This window comes from Notolabrus celidotus, chromosome 22 (genome assembly GCF_009762535.1).
Source record: "Notolabrus celidotus isolate fNotCel1 chromosome 22, fNotCel1.pri, whole genome shotgun sequence".
Lineage (NCBI taxonomy): Eukaryota > Metazoa > Chordata > Actinopteri > Labriformes > Labridae > Notolabrus > Notolabrus celidotus.
In genome coordinates, this window is record NC_048293.1 from 12,108,722 (window position 1) to 12,133,356 (window position 24,635).

The 24,635-nt window shown below is 40.6% G+C and overlaps 1 protein-coding gene across 2 annotated transcripts in view; it reads left to right on the forward strand.

Annotated features, from left to right (window-relative positions):
- Positions 1-24,635, forward strand: part of LOC117806641 (AT-rich interactive domain-containing protein 1B-like) — a 253,799-nt gene that overhangs the window by 72,076 nt on the left and 157,088 nt on the right. For both annotated transcript variants that reach the window (XM_034675619.1, XM_034675620.1), the window contains one exon: positions 20,111-20,266. In XM_034675619.1, coding sequence (XP_034531510.1) covers positions 20,111-20,266 — 156 coding nt within the window. The remainder of the gene's footprint in view (positions 1-20,110; positions 20,267-24,635) is intronic.

The following is a 24,635-nucleotide window of genomic DNA, read 5'->3' on the forward strand; positions in this document are numbered from 1 at the left end:
ATCTGGTAAGATTTTGAAAACCTTTTTGTGTGGGCCAAGCTTAACTCAGCAAATGTGTTATAATCTTTGTGTTATTGTTTGCACCTTAAATGTACAGTAGATGCAATGTAGTCAGTGGCATTGTGTTAACATATCTATAGTCTTGTGCAAATAGGGAGTAGGTACAAAGACCTTCGTGTAAACACCTTTGCTGAACTGTTACCTTAATGTTGTTGTTTACAGCCGCAGAGTTATTGCAGTACATGTGAACACTCTGTGTAACCCGGAGGCAAAACGTGACCCTTCAGTCCAGGTTGAGTCATTGTTTCTGGGGGACCTTGTTTACCTGTTCAGGCTTTCTTCTCTTATATGTGGAGCCCTCGCCGTCTCCCCTACACTTTCACAATAACGCGCATGCCTGCACACAGTGTACCCACAGCGTGCACATGTTGACGTGATCGCACAAGCACTCTCACACACTCTCTGACACATTCTTAACAGTGATTTCACTACCAATTAGGCACTCTGCTCATGGCCTCCTTTCCTTAATCCAGCCACAGGAGGCAAGCACAGACAGCGATCTCACTGTTGATGTCTGGAAAAAAAAACTTTCTCGCAGCCTGCAGCTAGAGCGCCTAAAACTTGCATTACAGGTAGTTAGCGTCATGCTGCGTCTGCATGCATGTGAGTGAGCGACAGTTTGATGGTGTCACAAAGGGTAAGAGAAGCAGTATGTATGAGTGAGAGACACTGTGTGTGTGTATGTGTGTGTGTGTGTGTGTGTGTGTGTGTGTGTGTGTGTGTGTGTGTGTGTGTGTGTGTGTGTGTGTGGAATGATGGGAGCCAGAACAAACATTTCTGCAGAAGAAGAAAAAAGGGAAGGAAGGAAGAGGAGGAAGAGGAGGAAGTGGAGGAAGGAGGCCAGTGTGTCTTGGGGATGACATGCCACAGGAGAAAAGCGTCTGTTTGGGAAGTGAAATGAAGTTGAAAGGAAAAAAAAAAAAAAATAGAAAGGAAAAAAAAAACAGTGCAGCCAATTCTTAGCGTAATTTCCTGTGATTTCAAAGTTGGCAGACAGAGAGGAAAAGGAATTTGAAGGAAACATTAGTGTTTGATGTGAAACGAAGGGAGGGGTGATGGAGGGGGAGAAAGAACAGCGGCAGGGAAAAAATATATATCCTGGGAAATGAAAGAGAAAGAGTAAGAGTTCGGAGAGTGTGTGTGGGTATGTGTGTGGATGGGGGTGAATGTGTCAACAAGTCAGGCAGAAACCATTACCAGTGTTGGCTGTTTGTTCCTTACACATCGGGCCAACTTAATGGAAGCCAAGCATTTAAAGTCAAGTGGAAATGTGGCCGACCTGCCGCCTGTTCAGTCCAAACAAACCACAAAATCCCACTGAACTCCACAACTCTTCTACCTTTTATGAGGTCTCCTTTTGAAGTATATTTCCAACAGTATTGTTATTCAGTTATAAACAGCAAGCAAAGAAATAAGAGAACAAAGAGGAGTAAAATAATACATCTGTATTCTTTAAAAAATGTGTACCCCTTTCAACTGGCCCACAGCTGTATACATTCCCAAATAATAAGCAACATTTCAGCAAGGCTTTTCTGCTATTGTTTTTATTTACACCATGTGTTTAATTTACGCAATAGAATAACATGTTTCACAGCGGTTTTTAGAACAGCTGAAACCACTGAACCAAAACCAGCATCAAGCCATCGTGAACAATGCATTTTATTGCTCTTTGAAAAGAGCTGTAGACGCTCAATCTTCATCCTCATTATGGTAAGGATATCTGAATACATGTGTCTGTAGTGGGACAGTTTAGTCACAGGCTTTTGATATGTCACAGTATACAGGAAGCACAGGTGTAAATAATAGTAGTATTAATGATGCTTTGATTCCTTTCAGCTGCTTCAGTGTGAGGGTGCTGGTATTGAGCAGCCTGGATCACTGTCAGGGCTCACTGCTAAAGTGAATCAGAACAGAACATTGTTAAAGTTAAAAGTTACACCTGCACTTTTCCTACTACAACATGGCAAATGTCTTTCATTTCTAAAAGCAACAATCAATGTGGTGAAAATTGGAACTGAGTATTTGGTATGGTGATCTTTCCTGAGTTTTGTATTGGTGAGTGCTTAAAGCAGTGTGCTTTGTGTTGCTAAATGTGTGCTACACGGTGGAAAGTGAGCATGTTTTGTGTGTCGGATGATTAGGGATGGTTGTAGTTGTTTTTTGCTTTGTTACTTTTTTGTTGCATTTTAATGGTTTTCTTTTACAAAGGGTAATGTTTTTTATTTTCCTTGTCTTTTTTTTAATGTGAGTATCCTTAGTGACCCCTTAGTGAGCCTAGGGGCACAATCAAAACAAGATTGTATCTTATTTTCGAACAATAAATGCATTGTACATTGTCCCTACTAAATACACTATTAATGTTTCTTTTTCATTATGGGGGAGGATTTTTTCCTTGATTTTACTATACTACTATGAGGCTACAGTTGCTTTTAATTATTCATTATGAACAAAGACTCATCACTAGGGATGTGCATGTTTAATCAACAAAACAACTAAATGTTGTCAACCGTGTGGTCGGTTGAATAAATTATGATTTTTTTTTGTTATTGTAGGCCTCAGTCATATGCTGTGTTTCAACTGTAGCTTAGCCATCCGCCACCTGCCGGGCTGTAACTCCTATTAATGGCTACTGCCATAATGTTATAATACTCTACTACACTGATGATAACAAGCACAGATGACAGTGCTGTGCAGTGTAGCAATATTTAGCAATATTATTTTTGGTGCTAGCTCTGCTAATTGTAGCCACATTAGGCAAACTACTTTGGCTCTTTACATGCTTGCTAAGACCACAATAGTTAATCGGAATCTAGGAAAGAAGGTGCTTCGGATCATCTCGAGTTATCACACCATGATCATACACAATCGCTAAGATAAGACCTTTGTCAGGAAAGACATTTCAACTTGTCTTTGACGGGAAGTGCAGGCTGTATAACAAATTATAAATGTCCCGTTTAATTTGAGTGTTCTGGCGGTCCACTGTACACAGAGTAACAGTGGGCAAGCAATTTGAAAGCAGGCCGCTGAAACTGAAGCCTGTGAATGAAATTCTGCTATTGTTTATGATGTTATGTACATCTGTACTTTCTTTGCTGTGAATAAATATGTTACATGATAAAGGTTTAAAGGATTGGTTGACAGAACTTTAAAGGGATATATATATATTTTGTAAGTGGGGTTATATGAGATACTTGTTAGTAAGTGTGATGACCTCAAGTGATGCCAGTCAGCTCAGAACCCTTTCTTGAGAAAGCAGCAGGTGAACCAGAGCAGAAGCTAGGCTATCAACCGCTACAGATGGGGCCAGCTCTACCATGAAATTCAGCTAAGTTTAACAAACTCCAGTCAAAGCATCATTCTTGGTATGAGTGTATGCTATATTTGGTCACTTTTCAGTGCTTTACTCTGCCATCAGAAAGCCCATTCATTTTTGCACTATGCCTGGACACCTAAAAAAAAATGTTCTTCTGCCTATAGCGCTGACCAGCTAATTGGATCTATTATTTATGAGTCACTGATATATTGTGAGTTTTGATATTTTGCATCTTGGTTTGACATGGTGCAGTCAGAATTGAAAATGTTTTAGCTTGGTTGTATTTTTGTCTCTTTCCAAGCTGGCAGGCACATCAGCCAATCAGAGCACTGCAGGCGGAGGAGCCCCCATGTGTGAGAATAGCACAAAATCGCAGGGGGCTTAAAGCACTGTAAAACGTGAGCATACACTTACACGAAGAATGGTGCTTTGGTTGTTTGGTTGTTTGTTAAAATTAGCTTAATTACATGGTAGAGTTAACCCTGTCAGTAGCAGTTTATTGCCTGGTTTGTGTCTTGGTCGAAGTGGACAAGCTCACTGCACCTTCTACTATTCGGTCATTTTTCTATCACTATTGACATGTACCTCATACAATCTCACTTAAAAAAAACTATCCCTTTAATAAACAACAAAACCAACAACAGAACAAATGAGAAAGTTGGGCATTTTCAGAAGTTAGGAACCAAAGCACTTCTTTAGCTGATAATTAAAGTTAAATTTGTAAATAAATACTAACTAGAGTACTTTACAGGGCCTGAAAACAGTGATTGGGCCTTTAAGTTTCCATTAAATCCAAAAGCTGTAAAAGTCCTTGTCAGTCCAAACATCATCTTGCAGGCTATCGACTTTAGGGAGTTAGATGGGTAATTTACGACATCGATTGAGCTCGGGCAGGGGGTTCCTGAGCAGCGGGGAAAGCGAGGGCCACTTGGAAGCACTTAGGGGCCCCGGGTGCTGGGGTTGTCTCTGGGGTTAATGCAGCGAGCGCTGCAGACTCTGACGGATGGCTGGGAAGCCCCAATAAATCAGCCCCTCTGCCAGGAAAGATGGAGAGAGAGAGGAGGGGTAGGGGTGCAAGGGGGACCACTCCAGCCTCGTCACGCCCCTCCCTATTTGAAAGCCTCTTGAAACATCAGAGACAGTTCACAGTACACATCTCAACCATGCAGATACAAACATAGCACACACTTACTTTCCTCCTCTCCTTCACAACTTTGAACCCGCACTCTGCATCAGCCCACAGGACCCTGGGCATTTTCACCTCACAATTAAAAAAGGCATTAGGACAGAGAAAGCGAGAGGAGAGGGAAGGGGAGGGGTTAAAATAGGAGAGAGAGACAGATTGAAAGAAAGGAGTACAACGATATGGAAAGGCTGATTAATTAAGGGTTCCTCTCTGGCTACAAAATAGATGAAGTTTCAGGATCAATTAATTAGCAAGCTAGCCTACGCACGTCAATGGCTCTAATAGCCTGCTCTCATTTGTAACTTTTATTACCCTGCTGCTGTGGAGTGGCTCTCAGCCAATCAGACGCCACGTGGAGACGATGCTACGTGGCCATTAACTGGAAAAGAGGGGAGAGGACCCCTCCCATTTCAAAGAACAGTTGAAGGGATGCTATCATTTATATCAGTATAAAGTGTGTACATGCGGCTAACATAAAATACTGCACAACAAAAAATGTGAGACTTGTGTTAGTGAATTCTGTGCCCACTCTAAATAAGGAGGGTGTACACATATCGTATATAACCATATTGTGATGTATAGGATAGGATTAGAGTCCATGTGGATTAGAGTTCATGTAAGCCATTAGTTAAATTACTAACCAAGCTGTCAGTTTGTCTTGTTTATTAGTTGCATGAGCTGCTAACTCCATCATTCCACTCAGTCAGGTGTAGTGATGTTGAAATGTAATAAAAGTTACAGCTGAAGGCCGGCGAGTGTTGTTAAACATCACAAATGGAGTGTTTTTGAAAGATCCAGGCTCGTCGCTCTGTCTGCATTGCTCTATATGTGCTATTGATAAGATAAAAGAGCAGAGAGATGAAAGCAGAGCGAGACGGAGGGAGTGAGTACGAGAGAGAGAGAGAGAAAAGGAGGAGATGCTTTACGTCTTTACAGAGTTACTAGGGGGATTAGTCGCTGCTCTAATTGGCTCACCGAGAATTCATCTGAGTTTTTCTTCCAGATTAGAGATAGGTTTCATACAGGTCAAGTCTGAGCCCGCATCTCACTTTCTGGGATTCATTTGTGGAGAGACATGATGTGCCATCAACATTTGAAAACAGATCTGAGAAAGTATAGATTGGTATGATCAAGGCTTCACCTAGATACACACTTTTAATGCTTGATCGTTTTGAAGAGAGGAGATACAGACTGAGCACAGCTGTACAGACGAAAGAGTCTAACTTCAAAGTACGTCTGAGTTATTGTATTGACTGGGCTATAAGTCAATTTCAGGATGACCTCCATCCTTTTACAACACCCTCTAAGATAAGTGCAGTATACAGTGAGATAAATATGACAATTTAATAGTCTTCATGTATCCAAAGGAAACTGTTATCAAATCATTAAATGTTTTGCACTATCTGCATTGAAAAACCAATAGCTATTAGATCAATCAACAAGAAGTACCGGGTTCAGTTTTTGTATTCCCCCCCCCCCCCCCCCTCAAAACTTACAGGGAAAGGAAACAAAAGTGTTGGAGTAAAAAATACTTCATATTCCTCCCAAAACAAGTTAAATATCATTTGGTTATTTGCTCCTGTATTTGCCTCATATCTAAATTAAAGCGAAATCACTTCTTGTTAGGTGTGCTGACTTCAAAATAACTGTGAAAACATTCATCAAATAATAGTTTCTCAGAGACACCTAGCTAAAAGTAATGCAGTCTAATATCACAATCCTGCAATTATTCCTCACCTCATTAAGGTTATAATTTTTTGGAGTTTTAACTTTTACATAATTATTGACTAGGGTCTCACTATTTATATGATTATCCCAATATGAACATTAGTGTTTTAAAACCCTGCAAAAGTCTGAATTTATCCAAGCCATGCCTCCTCACTCAGAAAGTGTAGGTTTCGCCTTTATGGGTAGAAGCCTGTGTGAATGGTTTCACAGCCTTGATGCATTCAGTTGAAGCTGAAACAAGCTATCATTAGCATCTGATTAATGGTTCCCAATTAAGGGACTGTGTCCATTAATGCCATTCTTTTGCACAGTGCCCACAACCTTAATTTTTAGAGACCCGCATTTATTGTTGCCAGGCTAACAAAATTGTCTCCCAGTTTTTCCTCTTCCCGTGGTAGTGACAGTGGAATTTGTTTTAAAATGTTCAACATGCTTAATATTTGCCTTTGTACCGTTGGCCTCGCAATCTAATCGTGCGCCCCATGTACAGAGGCTGCAGCCCATGTTACAGCGGTCCAATGTTCGACTCCAGGCCTCTACCATTTGTTGCATGTCTTCCCCCACTCTCTACTTCCCACTTTTCCTGTCCCATCCAGTAAAGGCAAAAATGCCCCAAAAACACAACTTAAAGAAATAAGAAAAAATACAAAAAATCCCTTTTTTAAATGACATTTTACAAAGGAAATGTAAACACAATGAAAACTAATAGTGTTATAGTACAGGCTTTAAACATGGACATTACAAGTCTGGAAGCTTGAGATATGCCATGTGTAGTTTCTCCTCTGACGTTGACAAGTTTGATAGTGACAGTTGTTCCTATTTTTGGTTCTGATTGGTCAGTGAGGAAGAAGTGACATTTGACACTCATGATTGTTGTAAGGGGAGTGACAAAAAGCACCTGAGGCCTGGTGTTTTTTTTGCTTTTGACACTGAGCACTGAATAAAATGAACTGCATTGGTTTTGTACAGAACAAAGGCACTTTGTCAGTGGACACAGGCCCTAAGTTGTGAAAATTAGTCTTTGGGTTGATTTTGAAATCAGGAAGATGTAAGTTTGTGTTTATTGTTAAGAGAAACTTATTTAGAATCAGTATGCCCTCCTGAATGTTTGTTTATCGCACCTCATACTGTGATTGCAATATTTAAAAATGCAATCGTACATCACATTTTTTCTCACATCAAACAGGCCTTTTGTTGATTCAACTCAGAGGTCATTTTGGAGGATGTAGGTGTTCAGCAATGTACAGTTACATTAGAGAGAGGTGTTTGTGTTATCATTCAGCCTACCCTCAGTGACATGATTGGGGTGTAGAAAATAATAAAAACCCTTCTCAGTCTAATACAATACAACATGTAGTTGAGTAAAGTGCACATAACAGTTTGAGTTATATTTAACACTACAGCATGGTGTTGACACAAGGAAGCAAAATAAAGTTAAGTGATAGTGTCTGAGGTTCCGATCCTTCCAAAGGTGTTACTGACAACACAGGCCTACCTGCAGGTAACCCTTTTACCCCATCATCTTCAATTCACCAACAACAGATTCATGTTTAGCACAGAGAACAGCATCAACACTGACCTGAGAGAACTACACGATCCATTGTGTCACTGTCATTTAACACAGAGGCCCCTCAGAGCGTCAGCATCCAAGACAGCCTCGCAGCAGGGGACGTAAAATACGAGTATAATCTCCCAAGCTGATGTCGACCGCTAATGGTGAACAAGCCTGTTTCAACTAGAAGCCCCCCACCCTCCCTTCCCTCCTTTTCTCCCTGTTCAGATGTAATTGACATGACTCCTACACAAGTTCGAGCCTGTCATCACAGCAAGCGGTGAAAAACGAGCCAAGGCCTCTGTGTGCAGAAATGATTGATCTGAGAGACGTTTTTAGGGCTAGTTGGTTCTGAATTGTGATGTTTACATGTATCACAAGCCCTTGCTTTTTCTCCCTTTTCCAATTTAATGATGATAATCTTCTATCTCTCAAAACTGGAGTAAGTTTGAGTTGCATTGGCAATCTTTTTTGTCCTAATTTCCAACATAAACATTGAGAAACTGTGTGTTTCAGGTGATCAATGATGCGTTTACTTGCCTTTCTCACACTCTGTATCCAGGGAAAGCTTCCAGAACTCTTTCAGAATCAGCAGCTGCACTTATTTTCCTCCCTCCCTCTCTTATTCAGATCAATTTTTGCCCCCCACTTTCCACCCCCCCGAATCACATTTGCTTTTTTTTTCCCCTCTCTCCCTCTTTCTCAATTTCCCCTCTCTCCTCTGTCTTTCTTGGCCCCAGATTGGGGTCAGGAGTTTAGTAGGGGAAAACATTTGGAGCTAGTGGCACAGGGCCCAGAGGCTCACTCACACAAACGCATGCACGCACACACACAGAGACACGCGCACACACAAAAATAAAAAAATAAAACCCTCGCTGTTCACACACACATTATGGAGAGCATTAACCTGCCCTGCTCTGCCTCTCCAAATGTCTCCATTACAGCTCGGCTTGGAACAACACAGGCAGCGCTAGTTTTCAGCCAGCCTTCAATTGATGTGAGCAGAAAAACAGAAAGAAAGAGAGAGGGGGGAAAATAAAGAAAGACAGACAGGGGGCAGAGAGCAACATTTGGCGGCGTTCAGAAAGAGATCCAAGATGAAAATATAGAAAAACACGTGTGCGTTTCTATCAGTGGAAAGCTACTCTATCTGTCTGCTTTCGTTCTCCATCAGTGTGATGTTGATGTTATCAGCAGGTCGATAAGTCACAATCTTTGAATAGACAGGCTCGTGTTTTCATTTGGGTGTAAAAAAAGCTGCCATATATGAAGTGCACCATGCTTCACATGAAGGGAAAAAAAGCGTTAATTCATCTGCAGCCTAGTTTTTCTTTGTTGCCTGAATGTGATGCGTCTATATTTTTATATTTAGTCTCGGCTTGATGTGAAGTGTCTCGGCTCAGGTTACAGGCACGTCACGATCGAGAGTCCCGTATATCACTCGCTCTTTCTCTCACACCCCTCCAAGGGCAGCTCATTCCTTGGAGTGTCAAGGGCCTGCCGATGTATGAGGAGGGGGAGGAGCGAGAGAAGGAGACATCAAAGAGAGGTACAGAGCGGCATCACCTTGAGGGGGAGAGATAGGAGGGCGATGACGAGCACGCTGATGCATCCTCTCTTCCTTCCCTTATGTTTAATCATGAGCCTGTTGATGCTCATCCGTCCCTACGACGCCTCACATTTCATTAGGAGACTCACCTTCGCCTGCAATCCACAAACCAGGGACGGTGTTCCCATATCACACTGTACACTAGAGATGAGTGCTCGTGGTACTGGCGATGAGCGGCTGATCTTATCACCACACTGTGCTGAAGAAGCTGCTTGATTTGTTTTGGTCCTGAGTGTAATGATAACCTCTTGTGGGCTGTGCAGGTTCAGCTTGGATGAAAAAAAAAGAAGAAATGCTTTTCTTTAGATATCAACTTTGCATATTACAAAAGTGATGAGAGTGAATACATTTAAATAGCCAGTGACAGCCTGGACCATAATAATCCCTGCCCGGAATGCACTTTGGATGTCGTAAAGTGTGTGCAAGGTTCTCAGCAATGGTCCGATGATTCAAACATTTTGAATTTACACTTTTTTGCTGTATTAAAACTCAGTTTTTTGGAATTCTCTGAAAAGTTAAGTGCTTTGATACAGAAAAATGAAAAGAAAAAGTTGAATTTCAACACTTGGACAGTAATGAATGGATTAAAGTTGCAGTGTTTTGGTCATAGTTTGTCATCAGGCATCAAATTCACAGTATGAAACAAGGGCTTATTTTTATTCTAACCTCACACTATCACAGATATCAAACCAAAAACAGAACCAGTTCCACATCAATAAATGAGAAACATCCAAAGTAGGTCTTATATTGTTCATCTTTCATAAAATACAAAAGATAATACCAAAGATGATATTAGGTTCCTTTTATGGTTCCTTTTCAAATTTGTTCTTTTTAATCGTCTGATTACAAAAAATTAAAGATCAGAAATAAAATCTACATAATGTCAGTTTCATTTTACTGTTGTTCATTTGAAGTACATTGATTTTTTAACTGTATTTAGAGTTATTGATACTTTCATACATAAATAATGTGGAGTACATCTTAGCTTCATAATTGGAGACAAAATTTCCCTTACCAACACTTTCTTGTTCCTCAATGTGAGGTCGTCTCATCAAGATGATTGTACAGTTTGTTGAATAATTTGAAAATATTCTGCTGCTGCACAGGAAAGATAGCAAAACTTTACTGTACAGTATGATGCTCATGATGTTTAGATTAGTCGCTATCCCCTGGGATTAATATGAAAACAAAGCCTGATCACATGACACCGTCACTGAATTTATCCAACTTATATGAAAAATAATGTTATGGTTCGTCTGTCACCATAGAAAATGTTGTACGTAAGAGAAAAATGTATTATCCACCGCATTTCTTACACTCTACCTTCTCCAGTTTACTTTGTTAATAGCTAAACAAAGAAGTATATTTTTTGCAGGCAGAGATTTCGAGGTGTGATGGATCAGAAAACAGAGAGAAAAAAGAAAGATACAGGTCAAATGAAAAATGTTACAGTTGGAACATTTAAACGCTTCAGCCAGTTATGGCAGATAAGCCTAAGAAAAAGAGACGAGGCGACTGCCACAGTTGTCAGAGTTATTTTGATGCTGGTTTACTTTTTCATTCCTTTGACTGACAGATCTGTCAACAGTGCCATTTCTCCCTAACTGTTTCCCTGCTGCGCTCCCTTGCTGAAATTTCCTTTCATTATCTGCCTTTAAGTTAGGCTTCAGATTCACTGAACTGCTGGAGAGTCTGAGTGTGAAAAAAAAACAAAAACCCTTTGCATCATTTTGCTCTCTGTTTACAAATGCAATTATTTTAATTTAGTCTGCTTTTGCATATTCACATCCATCCCTCCAGCGATGCTGTGATTAACCCGTGTGTGTATAATTCTTTTTTTAAAGAGCAGTTGTCAGTCAGTAGGTACAATAATAAGCCTGCAGTACTGTGTCCTTAAAAAGCACCTCACATAAGTAATTGGGTGGTACCTAAAAGCGCTGGAGGGATGTTCAAGGAGACTTATTTGCCATTTGCAAAACCCAGAAAAATATTTCTCATTGAGACAAACACACCTAACTTGCTCCAACAAGTTTCTGATTAATCTCCACCTTGTATGATTAAGTCCAAGTAATGACAGATATGTTAAGTTTGATGCCAGGTTATTTAATGAAACTTGGACTGAGTTTAAAGGTGTCAGTTTGAATCAATGACATTAGGCTTTTAGTGTAATGTAAACTAATGTTAGCAAAACAGGTAGAGGTTTTTGTACGGCTTCCGTCTGTTATTGTATAATTACTTTATCTGTGTGTCCTGAAACGAGTAGCATTACATTGGATAATCTATTAATTTGACTGATAACTCCTTAGTCAGGGGGTGTCAAAAATGCATCAAACTCTGGTGTTGAAAAACTAAGATAATGCAGAAGTGCAAAAGAACTGTAGTTCCTTGAGTGTCCACTTGAGGCTGGCTGAAAAAGCCAAAAAATCCCTATTAGGTCCCATGTCATAATACTCAACTTTACAGCCGAAATTAACATGACTACAGCCTGGTTCCAAAAGCAATTTTTGGTATGAAGCTCATGTATTTATTTATACACTCTGTAAAAGGGGAGACAGTTTTTACAATGCATCCATTAAGATAATAAAAAGGCTATGTGTTATACATAAATCTGCATAATTAGGTTCACAGCTGAGTTGATTTACAGCTGTTTTCCACAAGGCTAAAAGCCTGTCTCAACTCCACATCTTTGCCTGTTTCTACACTAATTGACAGCTAGGACGAGTCAGCATTTCCAATATGGCAGCTGCTATTGTTGGGCTTCAAAACCCTTCTTCAGAAACCAACGAGTGACATCACTGAGATTACGTCTATGTTTGATACAGACTAATGTGTCAAATTGTGGGCCATGCATGATTTTTTCAGTCATACTTACCCCTGAGGCAGTGTACTATAGAAATTAGCATAGTACATTAAGCACTCTGCCTTAAGGATGCAGTATAGAAGTGTGATACATGCTGCCTTCAAATTGAACTTGTGAAGTTGTGTCGTTAGGTTATATACAGGAAAAAGGCTTGGGGTTCAAGTAGTAACTGAATGGGAACACCATTGGTGTGTAACAGTAACATGGACGCTTTGTTATCTCTTCATGTTAGCCACATGCTAATGTGAACAGATAACTCAGTGAATTTACGCTAATGTTATGAAAAAATGAATTTGCTGGAAATAGAATGTCAATGTTACCTTGTCATGACCAAAGGAAGGTTGTTGTTATATAGCTTTTACACATTGCAGTACAGCCAACATTTTCACCAAATAGCAAAACTACAAAGAGAAGACTGAATGAACATGAAGATAGTTTCCATGGGCTCCATTTTTGTGAACGTAATCAGGGGCGTCACACTCGTTAACTTGAAGCTTTCAGAAAAATTGGCTCATAATGTAGTGAATACCACAAGAGGCGGGTCACATGGGGTTCATAAGGTCTATTGGGAACACAGTCAACACAACCCCATTTGAAGGCTCCAGTAGAAAAGGCAGTCCCACCAATTGGCTCCTCTGGGAAATGCTAGTCAGTGAAATCATGTGGTACAATACTGTAACACAATGAAACCTGCTTGGTGTGCCTCATAGTGATTGCATATAGTGAATACTATATATTTAGCTATTTATGTGGAGCCTGTCACAGTTTTACAACTAAATAATGCTGCAAACACAAAAATCTAAGTTGTACAATATGTATATACATTAATCAAGCTATGACCCATTAAAAGGAAATGCTTTCTATTTTTTTCTATTTATTTGTGTCCTTTCTGTAACTGTCTTCCTTTATGTTTTGTCGTACATCTTTTGCAGCTGTGACCTCCTTTCTACCGTGTGTCACACTTTTGAACAGTAGCTTGCATTAACAGCACACTCAAAAATTAAAGACACAAATTCAATTAAAATGTGCACAAGTTTGGTTATTATGCACACTCAAATTTTTGGAGCTAATGTATTCCATTTCGTGACATTTCTACTCAACATTAGTGTATAAGTGGAACACAGCCAACATTTTTCATTTGTACTTCAGCTGCTCTCTCCCAGACCCTTAATTGATTAATTACTTTCACCTGGTGCTGCTGGTGCCAAACAGTGCAGTAGGATCTATAATATCCACCTGTCTGTTCTTCTCTGCCCTGCCTCTCCTATATGTTCCTCAAATTATGTGAGTATAAGAGGACTTAAAGCTCCACTGAAGCTCTTTCCCCCTTTTCTTCCTCTCTCCATTTGTCTTCATCATTATATCTCATCATCCCCATCCCTCCTCTCGGCTCTTCTCCCTCTGCTTCTCTTTTACACTTGTCTGTGTCGCCCCTCTCTCTGCAAATATCTCTCTGTCTGCATCACCGTCTTTATCTGTCTCTCTCTGTCTTTATCAAGTGAAACATCGCTTTATCCATCCCTTTAAGTATCTCAGTCTGTTACACCATTCCTCTATCTCCTTTCCGCCTATCACTCCATCTCTGTCACTCTAAACATCTTCCGTTTCCATCGTCTTCCTTTCTCTCCTCCTGTGTATTTCATGCTTTATTTTCCTTCGTCACTCTTTGTCAGCTTATTGAACTCATTCTCATTTGTACCTCCTTTTTTATTTCCTTTTTTATTTGAAGCTGTGTTGGCCCGCTAACATGGCAGCGTGCTAATGCCTCCTGTCATGCCTCCCTGTATGTGTATATGTTGAGGGGTGGGGGTGGAGGCTTTGCTTAGCGCTCTGGTTGGCTGAGCCCATCTGTCACTCAAAAAGGGCGCCCTGTGGTCCCTGTCACCATCCAGCCATATTACCACTCCGACAGAATTATGACAATTCCTGTCCATTGCTCATTGGCCCAATTGAATTACAAGCAGTGCCTTGTTCCGTGCAAGGTTTTTAAACGGCTGATTTAAGGCACACACATGTGCAAAAACACACACACACACACACACACACACACACACACACACACACACACACACACACACACAAACACACAACTGCCATGGATGAGGGTTAGCAGGGCTATTTATTCTCTCTACTTGCAAAGCAGGGAGATATTGTCTGCCTTTTCATCTGATTCTTGTTTTGATAGATTTTTGATTGAGTTGCTCTCGGTGTTTGTGAGTGTTTGTGTCTTTGTGTCTTAATATGCCGCCAAGGCTTTTGTTTTCATCACACTGTTCCTGCAGTTTATGGTGAATTATTGGCTTCGCAGGACGTCTATTCTGCGTCATTTCTCCCTACAGCACTTCACATCTGTTGTCATTTCATTACAGACATTTATTTGACACCGTGTGCCTGCCAAGACGCTCTGGATAAATCACCCTGTTATTTTGTCTGCTTCCACACACCTGAGTGGAAGAAAAAGGCAGAAAATGGTCTTATTTTCTACTTCCAGCAGTTATTTTTATTGGAATAAGCAACAGCACAGCAAGTGTGTTTATCACTAAACATATTCTCAGTCAAAGAGAATCAGGTTTCAGTGCGCTGGTTGTGTGTACTCAGTAGGTACAGTACATTCAAACAGTCGCCCCGAGCGATCAAACAGAAGCTGCATTTGAATGACTCTTTCTTCCCTCCCAAAGCCACAGTGACAGGTTGCTACTTGTTAGACCTGCAGTCTGCCTGCTCTCTCTCTGCCTATTTGATTGACTGACTGATGGTATTTCTGTCTGTTTTTTTCGTTTGTCTCCATGTCTGTTTCTTCTTCTGCTTGCTTACCTGATTGTCTGTGTAGCTGCTGGGATATCTGTCAGTCTGTCTTCTGGAGTACACTGAAAACGGACATTCCTTAAAGGTCCCCTGTGGAAGGCTGCTTGAAAAGGAGATTGATGTCAACATGAACAGAAAAGTATCCAGATTTCAGGACTGTATTAACAATAAGCACTTTTGGCCTCAATTACATTTACCTAATATTATCAAAGTGTATCTGTATCTAAAGTGTTAGTGTAATAGTAGACCATGCAGTATGCTCATGCTTAATGTGTAAGCAAGAATTCCCCTGAAGGCCCTGAAACATTATTGCAGGTAGTGTTTTCATGGAAAGTACTCAGCATTTTGCTTTGAGAGATCTTGATGGACAAATAGATGAATGGATAAACCTTCTGCAATTCATCCTTTTATGGAAATTATAATGGCCGGTCAAATTTCTGAAAGTCTCAGTCTTCAGAATAAACAAGAATCTTTGTATGGTCTCTGTCAACCCAATGTAACCAAATAGACTGTTGATGTAGACAGCATGCAAGTAAGGACAAAAGCACAAGCTTTTTCTTCAATTTCAGGGGAGTTTCAAAGGGGTGGCCCCTCTTAAAACCAGATTGGCCACCCCAAAATCCTTGACAATGATTGGGTATTTGTCTTGTCAGAGGCAGTACTTAAAGCTCCTGTGAGGAACTTTCTGTTTTATGCTTATTTTTGCACCCACTGTATGGACAAAGTATGACCTCTTATCTCTTTGCTCCTCTTGTCATGTACATGAATATGTTGTGAAATATCTGATATTGCTTTCTTTAAACAGCTGATGTTCCACTCACTGTGAGTATTTGCTGTAGAAAACATAAAACAGGGCTTTTTATACTGGGGTTTAAGTCATCTCGTTAGACACCTACCCCCTCATGACATTTACAGTCATGTAAAATTACAACATAGACATTTTGAGTCTGTTTGCTAATGGTCCTGTTTGCTTTTGTAGATCATAAAGAAACGTCTTTGTTTATTTCAGTCTGTTTCATCACCAGTTAAAAAGTCCTCACAGGAGCTTTAAGTAACAACTTTCTTAGCATTTTAATGAAACATATTTTCATTTTGTTAGCACTTCACATCAAGACTTTTAAGAAGCATCTTTTGTTTAGTCCTAAAAGATTCAAGTTTTGAATGTTGTCACTCTTTTGCGTTGCTCTTTAAAGTAAAAAAAAATGTATGACATCTTTTAGTGTGATGTTAGTAGTTAGAGTATGAAAAGTGGAGTAAAAATGTAAAAATACTTAATGCCACCGCCGCAAAAGTCAGTGTCCCAATGGCCACCCCAGCCAAAAAAAGTCTGTCTCCGCCCCTGGTTTTTGGCCATCCTAGTTTGTATTCAACCTACTGATGAATTTAAAGACTCACTTATGAGACAAGTAATCATCAGACACAACAAAACATTAACCGACACAGATTTCCCAACTCTTAACATTGAGCTTATATAACAATGACAAACGTGTCTCCACCTCCTCCCTGTATAAAACAGTGATGCCTAAATGGTGCTGACATCTGGCACACATGGAGCCAGAATCTATACAGTAAGGATTGGCTCTCATAGATGCATGTATTGATGTCACGTCTGTTCAACTAACCAAAGCACACATTTAACTCGCCAATGAAATGGCACAGAACCCTAAGGTCATTACGGACCACAGTTAAACAGCTTCTCGTGTTGGTCTGCAGCAGATAGTCTTGGCTACGAAAAGTTCAGTAACTTTTCATAGGGTTATGATTTGTTATGTTTCCCCTTGCAATTCCTCAACACAGTTAATACAGTGCACACATTGCTGCAGAAGCTGCATTTGTCAACAGAGCTTTAAATGATTTTAAATAAACACATTTCTAAATAAGCTAAAATTGAAAATGAATATTTTGACATAAATTAGTGTGATGACAAGTAACCATAATGACAGAAACCATGTTTGGGAAAACTTTTTTTGATGTGATTTTTAATTTTAAAGTTTGACTCATGTCCCATTTGTTAACATGGAGGAGGCAGAGTTGATAACCTTTACTGCAGCCAGTCATTAGGAAGCTCTGAATCTTCTGGCTTTACTTTTGGGGAGCTTGTATGTTCACTATCTTTTTATGCTGTCTATACCTCATATTTCAAGATTGAACTAATGAAAATATTCCCCTAACGGCTGGAAATAGTTGCCAGATTTATTTCCACTCATACATGTTTCTAGCAGTACTAATAGACCTTTCTCCCTGCAGATGTTTGGCTTGTCATGGCAAGAGAAGCACAGGTGTTACAGTGCTTATTAGATTAATAATGTCCCATTGGCTCCGTTCCATTTAAGGGTCCCAGGTAGCCATTAGAGCGCATAGTGCAAGTGCTGTGGAGCCATCCAAACTAAATGTTATGCAGCCATTATTAATGTTATTAATGACACCTGCATTCATGTACTATAAATGAAAGGTGACAAAGGTTTTGTAGTATGTTTTCAAAAGACTTTGATCCACTAAATGCTGTGTAAAAATGTAGTACAGGTTCCTTTTTGTACCTACTTAACAATCTAGGAATAAGAATCACATGACGCTTATTTCTAACCATCCAGTCAGCACAGGACATTTTATCCCGGTATAAAGCAAAGACAGAAAATGCATGTAACATGAGTTTTTCTAAGCTATCCCGCTCCAGCATGCTTGCTATTGAGGTCCCAGGTGTATTTTTACATATAAAATCTCAGCAGCTCAAACTAGCAATTTTAAAGACAACAGAAACTGGTGTAGTTTATTATTTATTCATAAGCCTTTCATGCTTTGTTACAAGGATATTTATAGCACCAATGAGATCTTTTGGCAGCATAAACCTAAAGGAACAACCCTCTGATAACCTCTTCTTTTATGGGGTTTGTCTCTCTCACTGCCTATACCCATCTATCTATGTATTCCTCCTTCTATCTGTCAATGTCTGCCCGTATCTGTCTGTCTGCCTGTCATTGTATTTGTCTAAGAAAGGAACCCACCCACGGATGTCTGGTCTCGATCTCCATGGCGACCTAATCCTCGCCAATCCCAGAACAGTAGTGTTCCCGATGAGACCCTGAGTGTTACACATGCCTGTCATCACTGATCACTGGATAGAGTCGCTGCTGTTTTATCAGAGCGGCTTTGATCCAAATCTAATGACAATAGTGTGTGTGCACTGATGTGTGTGTGTTTGTCTTTTTAACTTGAACAAATCCCCACATACAGACAACTTGCATTCATTTGAGTTTATCGGTATGTGAGTATGATGTCTATAAATGTGCACTCTCGTGTGTGTGTCTGTTTTTGTGTGTGTGTGCGCGTGTGTGTGTGTGTGTGTGTGTGTGTGTGTGTGTGTGTGTGTGTGTGTGCGCTGCCCTGGCTGGCAGTAATGAATCCAGCGGTGCTGTTGGCATGAGCGGGGCCATGCTATTAACCTCTCTGCCAGCTAGACTGATCTCGCCCTGTCTGTCTGTCTCATCGGCCTAATGACACTCTCACACTCTGAGCACAGCACACACACTTTACACACACACAGACCTGTCCTTTCTAATCAGATTTCCATTGAAGTGAAAAGTATTCGACATTGTCCAATCATCTCTATTCAGAGAGTCAAAAAGCTTCTGCCAGAGTCAAGAGAAGATTTTTATTGAACACCCACTCAAAGGAAGTTACTCTTCAAAACTATTTCAAATGTATTAATCTCAACTTGGCCTCTGTAGCCAGATCAGATTTCACTACATTTTACTTATGCTATCAGTTTTAACAGGTCTTTTATGAGTAGTTTTTCCTCCTTATAACCGTCACTGTAAAACTACAACTCTGGATGTGTGCTCTTTGCTTTTGATGTAACAAGACAGTAGTGTAGGAGTTACGTCATATCGGAGTCCCCTGTAATACCATCATTTGTGTTATAAATCACTCTGAGAGAGAATTTTACTCTGGCAAGCCTGCCAAGGAAGATTTAAAGGGATATTTCAGAGTTTAGGAGTCGGAGCTGATGCTGGAGGTGGATTGCACACTCTACACACGACCCAAATTACAGCCTGTGTGCTTGTTTAATGAGTTTGTGGCAGGACTTTTGGTTGTCACTGAATAAAAAAGGCAACATGACATGATGGGGAAAAAATATGACATGAAAAGTGCTGTCAGATTGCTTCACCAGCAGTCGTAAATGCTGTTTAATAGTCTGTACTTGGCTGTTGTGTTTGTGTGTGTGTGTGCGTGTGTGTGTGGGTGTCTCAGAGAATGAGAAAACCCCATCCTCCATAGGAAATCCTTGGAGGAGCGAGGAGCACCTGGCGCTGTCTGTAGTCATAACAAACGACAAGAAGGGATTTGGACTACATTTGTATTGGTGCCAGCTTGTTACACGCACTCCCTGTTCACATTCTCTCCCACAACCACCGTGTAAATGCAACATCGACACTTGGCGTCGCTTCGCCCTCGCCAGTTAGTTTTTTAACTGCACGGCTCTGGAAGGCCCCGGCTCATCCATGTGTCCCTCATTAGGGTTACGGCCTGGGATGCGCCAACAGTAATATCCAACACACCTCATCCCATCTGTGAACTGACCGAGACGAGGATAATGTACAGAGGAGTATGCATTTGGCAGGCGAGAGGATATAAAGCTAGACTTCTCTGCCGTGTGAGTTCATTAGGCAGAGGACTGCTGGGAGATGGGTGTCAGCCTGGTTGGAGCTAAATTAAGAACTTCTGCTGAGGGAAAATCAGATGAAGTGGGATATGGATACCGGCCAGTCTGTGTAGGCCTAAGTGGGATGTTTTTGTTGCTATTTTCCAATTATTCCAACAGGATGTAGTTTAGAAAACTCTCCTTACATTACATCACCTTGCACCTGCTGTGAAAGTCTGCCAAGTGCACCTGACAGCCTCTCTGAATTACATTTAATACTAAGTGATTTTTTTTTTTCCTCAGCTTTGGTCCTGACCTTAATTTCTCCCTCTAACTGTTCTCTGATTGGTTGTTTCAGCAGGTGGCTCCATATGGCCAGCAGGGGATGGGCGGGTACAGCCAACAGCAGCAGGCGGGGCAGCAGGGAACCCCTCCGTACTTCAGCCCCCCTCAGCAAACCCCTCCAGGCCCGACCCAGAGCCCCTACCTACAGCCTCGACCGCCGCCACAACAGGTACCAATACACACACACACACACACACACACACACACACACACACACACACACACACACACACACACACACACACACACACACTCGTTCATCACTCACCTAACTGAAACATCAACCATGCTGTTTCCTGTGTAAAAAAATGAGAAAAAAAAAGTATGATGACTGTGATTCAATGAACAAATATGAATAAATATATCAGCAACACATACCTGAGGAAGTCACTTATCAGATGGACTTCAATAATAAAATGTGAAACATCAGCAGAGAGGGATTTCATCCAAATCATTTTCCATGGGTTGTATTTTAATATTCCAGCATCGCTGAGATCAGAGAGATCATCTAAAGGGATAAAATGTGTGTGTGTGTGTGTGTGTGTGTGTGTGTGTGTGTGTGTGTGTGTGTGCGTGTGTGTGTGTGTTTTATTGGTGGTCCAACATGTCTTGTGTATGGGTCTGATTATTCTCCTGCATTATTCATGGAAAGTATTTGGGGGAAATCTCACTCTCTGTGTTTCTAAGCATTGGTATATTCCCTTACTTTCTCAGAACAACACACTCAAACACATGACTAGACTCACACACATTGCAGAAATAAGGCTAAACTATGACACCAGCTCACAGTTTGAGTCATCACAAGGGTAGGGATAAATCGCACATTTAATATGCACACAGCCTGCCTGTTTTTACCCAATCCTCTGTACAATAAGAATCATGTTCCACAGTTATGGATCTCAACTCCCCCTGCCAAGTTCCAGCATGATGTTCTGTAGAAGTTTTCCATCAGTGAGCTGAGTTCAGGCAGTTGTTTTTGAGTTGAGTGAAGGCTGCCCATGTGTTTCCCATCCACTCTGCAGCCAGAGGCATCAATCGTCCTACGCGGAGCGACTCTGGCTACCAGCCCTGCCCTGGATCAGAACAGAGCAGAACAAAAAAAAAAGAGCAGGAGAAAGAACTGTACAAGACGGCAGAGATTACAACAGAACTGGACAGGAAAGGAAAGATCAGAGAGAGCAGGGAGGGGAAGCCGTAGACATGGATGAACTAGAAGAGGGGAAGACAGATAAGTGAAGAAGGGAAGCCCCGAGCAATTTTGCAAGACCTGTGTCAGGGCTGATAAACCCATGTTTTATTCATCATTATTGGCTATATAATTTAAGTTTTTTTTATTGTTCCACATGTCAAAAACACATGGTTTCATTCCAGTACAATCAAAACGCAGCACAAACAAGAGAACCACATTGTGGAGCAGAGGAGAAGTGCAACAACGAACTTAGATCAAGCACTGTTCTTAAGAACAGTTTAAACTTGGAGGTACTTTTCTTAAGGGCAGATTCCCATTTCTGTTAAGTTTTCTGGAAGGTAGTACATTTGCACGTTTAGTTCATTATTTCCTTAAAGGTCCTTTTGGATTCGACTCTACCTACCCTAATCATAAACATTCATAGAAACATTGTGAATCATCACAGATTGAAATACCCAACCCAAGTGTACACCATATGACATGTAGCCCTACTGTAGACTGTAGAAACATGGTCATAGTGTCTGTGATGTGGCCCATAAGTTTCTGGAGAGATGTTTTGAAGACCAACGATGGTCGTCGCCATCTTTAAATTGCTGATTCAACTTAACGTCAAACTTAACATTGGCAAGGAGGTGGAGCTGAGGTGGGTTTTAAGCCCCCTGACAAAAATCTACAATGTGCCCACCAGTCCATCAACTCAGTTATGCCCTTGCATATGCAAAAATATGTATACAGTAGTGCTCATAAGTTTAAATAACCAGGCAAAATGTATGGTTTTTCTGGGTAGTTTGTTGTCATTATGATATGAAAAGAGTAAACACTAACAGTATCACCTAACCACTAACCATGAGTGAAAATAAAGTTTTTCTCTTATCATTCATATTTTCTGAAAAATGGCCAAAAAAAAAACACAAATTCTGCCAGGGAATGTAAACTTATGAGCACAACTGTAACTTGTTGCCTTTTATTTTATATGAAGGGTTGTGTTTTAAAAAAAAGTCACTCCTTTTATAATGTATGGATAAATACATGCTCTACATACTTAGATCCACTTTTAAGCTAGGCTGTAAACACGTTTCATTTTGCTTTTAAAATGGGGATTTCAATATGAGTGTTAATTGGGATTCCTGGGCTTTTACAACCAGCCCCAAGTGGACACTCAAGGAACTGCAGTTTTCTGCACTTCTGCATTGGCTTCGTTTTTCAACACCTGAGGTTACTACTTAAGCCCCACATGGGACAACCTCTGAATACTGAAACTTATTGGTGCTTAATTTTATTCTATAACCTATCTGACTGTTCTTTTTGTAAACTCTGCATGAGAGTGATTGTACTGTTTTTAAATTAACAAACAGCAAGCAAAGTTGATTAAAGTAAGTAACTGACAGTTCATCCCAACATACCAAGACAAGGCAGAACCATAAAATACATCAAATGAGCCAGATATAAACAGTTCCTCTGCACACGGCAGCATGGATGGTACCACTCCCAAAACATCCTTTTTTGCCCAGATCTGTGTCTCCCATTAGGAGTTCACAAATGTGGATAGAGTTATTTAACATCTGCACTAGTTGATGCCATTTGGCAGGGGTGTAGTTGTGTCTGTCTAGGTACTTATACTGTGATTTACTGAGATGTAGTTAAACCCTCCTTTAGACAGCCGCAAATACACTACATCACATGGCACGCTAAGACAAACAGCCAACAAAAAGCCATTGTGAGCACAAAAGCAGGTTGTCAAAAAAGGAAATCGTTAGTGGTAGCATAGTAATTTTCATACTGAGTGAACGTTTCAGCCAGCATGCCTTTTGTCTCACACTGAAAAAGCACTTACTCTTGTTTCCTCACTTAACATGCTGACACACACAGACCTGCCGCCTTCTGAACAAACATTATTCATTCTAACTAGCAGAGGCTGAGATCCATGGCCACGTTGACATTTTGTGACAGTAATGGTGTGTTTTCATCATCGCAGATGATGTGGCGGCAATTGACCCTCGCTGACATTTATACACCAGGTAGTTCTGCCCAAGCCCTCTGATTGGCTAAAGCCTTGTTCCACCTGTGCTGATAGGTCCCATATTTGTTGCTATGCCAACTGCTGCAGTGACCAGGGAGCTGGTTCCCTTGTGTTTTTCATGGTTACGAATGCTGTTACTTTAAGGAGGAATGTTTCAATCAGGGCACACGCTTGTTAACGCTGCATAAAAGCCACAATACGTTCAGCAGCCATTGCATCAATGTTGCATCCCGCTGTCTGTACCTTTAATCTAGAAATCCTCCCTGTGTGTTCGAGCTATATAGCAATTTATGTTCCAGACACAGCAGGAAATATGCCACCCCTCCTGGTTCCTGTCTGCTCGCCATCAAACTACAGACCCCACTAAATCTGTTCTTTCCATACACTAATAAGCTTCCAGCTCCAATACTTTTACATTTACTTTGCATTTGTTCATTTTGGTTCGCTATCAAAAACGAGCTTTAACAAGATACGCAGCTATAAATGGATGACTACAAAGAACAATCTTCCAGCCAGCAGTCCAATTCATCTCAAGCTGAACAGGGTATATATATCCAATATGTGTAAAGGGAAATGTATAGATGGTAATAGGCTAGATCTCCTGAGACAGAGATGTTTTTTTTCTTTTTGCACCCCGCCACATCAATTCCATCTAGTGTAACAAATGCAAAATCCAGGTCGAAGCACTCAGTTTATTTCAGCATTTTATAGCCACGTATTTGCTGAAAATACACCGTATTGATCATTAAAAAACATGACATTTTACACATAACAAAATCAAGCCTGTGCAGTGGCATTAAGACAAAGTTAATTGTTCATTGATTGAGCGAGAGAGGAATTTCAAGAAGGAAACACTCGCAGAAAATACCAGAATACATTTAAATAACAAAGAAACTCAGTCCCTGTCTTTGATTTTGGATCCAAGAGTAAACATGTTTGGATAATTGAACTTACACAGTGCAGTTGGCCAAGATTACAAACAAAAGACTCGGTGTGCTTTCAGCTCCGTGTTGTATTACTTTCATTCCTCTGTTCTGAGTGAGTATCAGTTTTTGTAAATGTCTGTCTGTGTGTGTGTGTCTGTGTGTACACTAATCAGCCGAGTGCGCTGCAGCAATTCTGAGCTGTGAAAAGGTCAAATGGTGACCTTTTTCTGTGATTCTAGGCTGAAATGAGACATGACGTGAACCGCACAGAGGGGATTACATGCACACACAAACACACAATTGCAGGCACACGCCAGATTAGGATGTCATTGTGTTTTTGACCTCTGTTTTTTGACCCCCCCCATTACTCTGAGAAATCCAAGCTGAAAAGTTCTTTATTTTG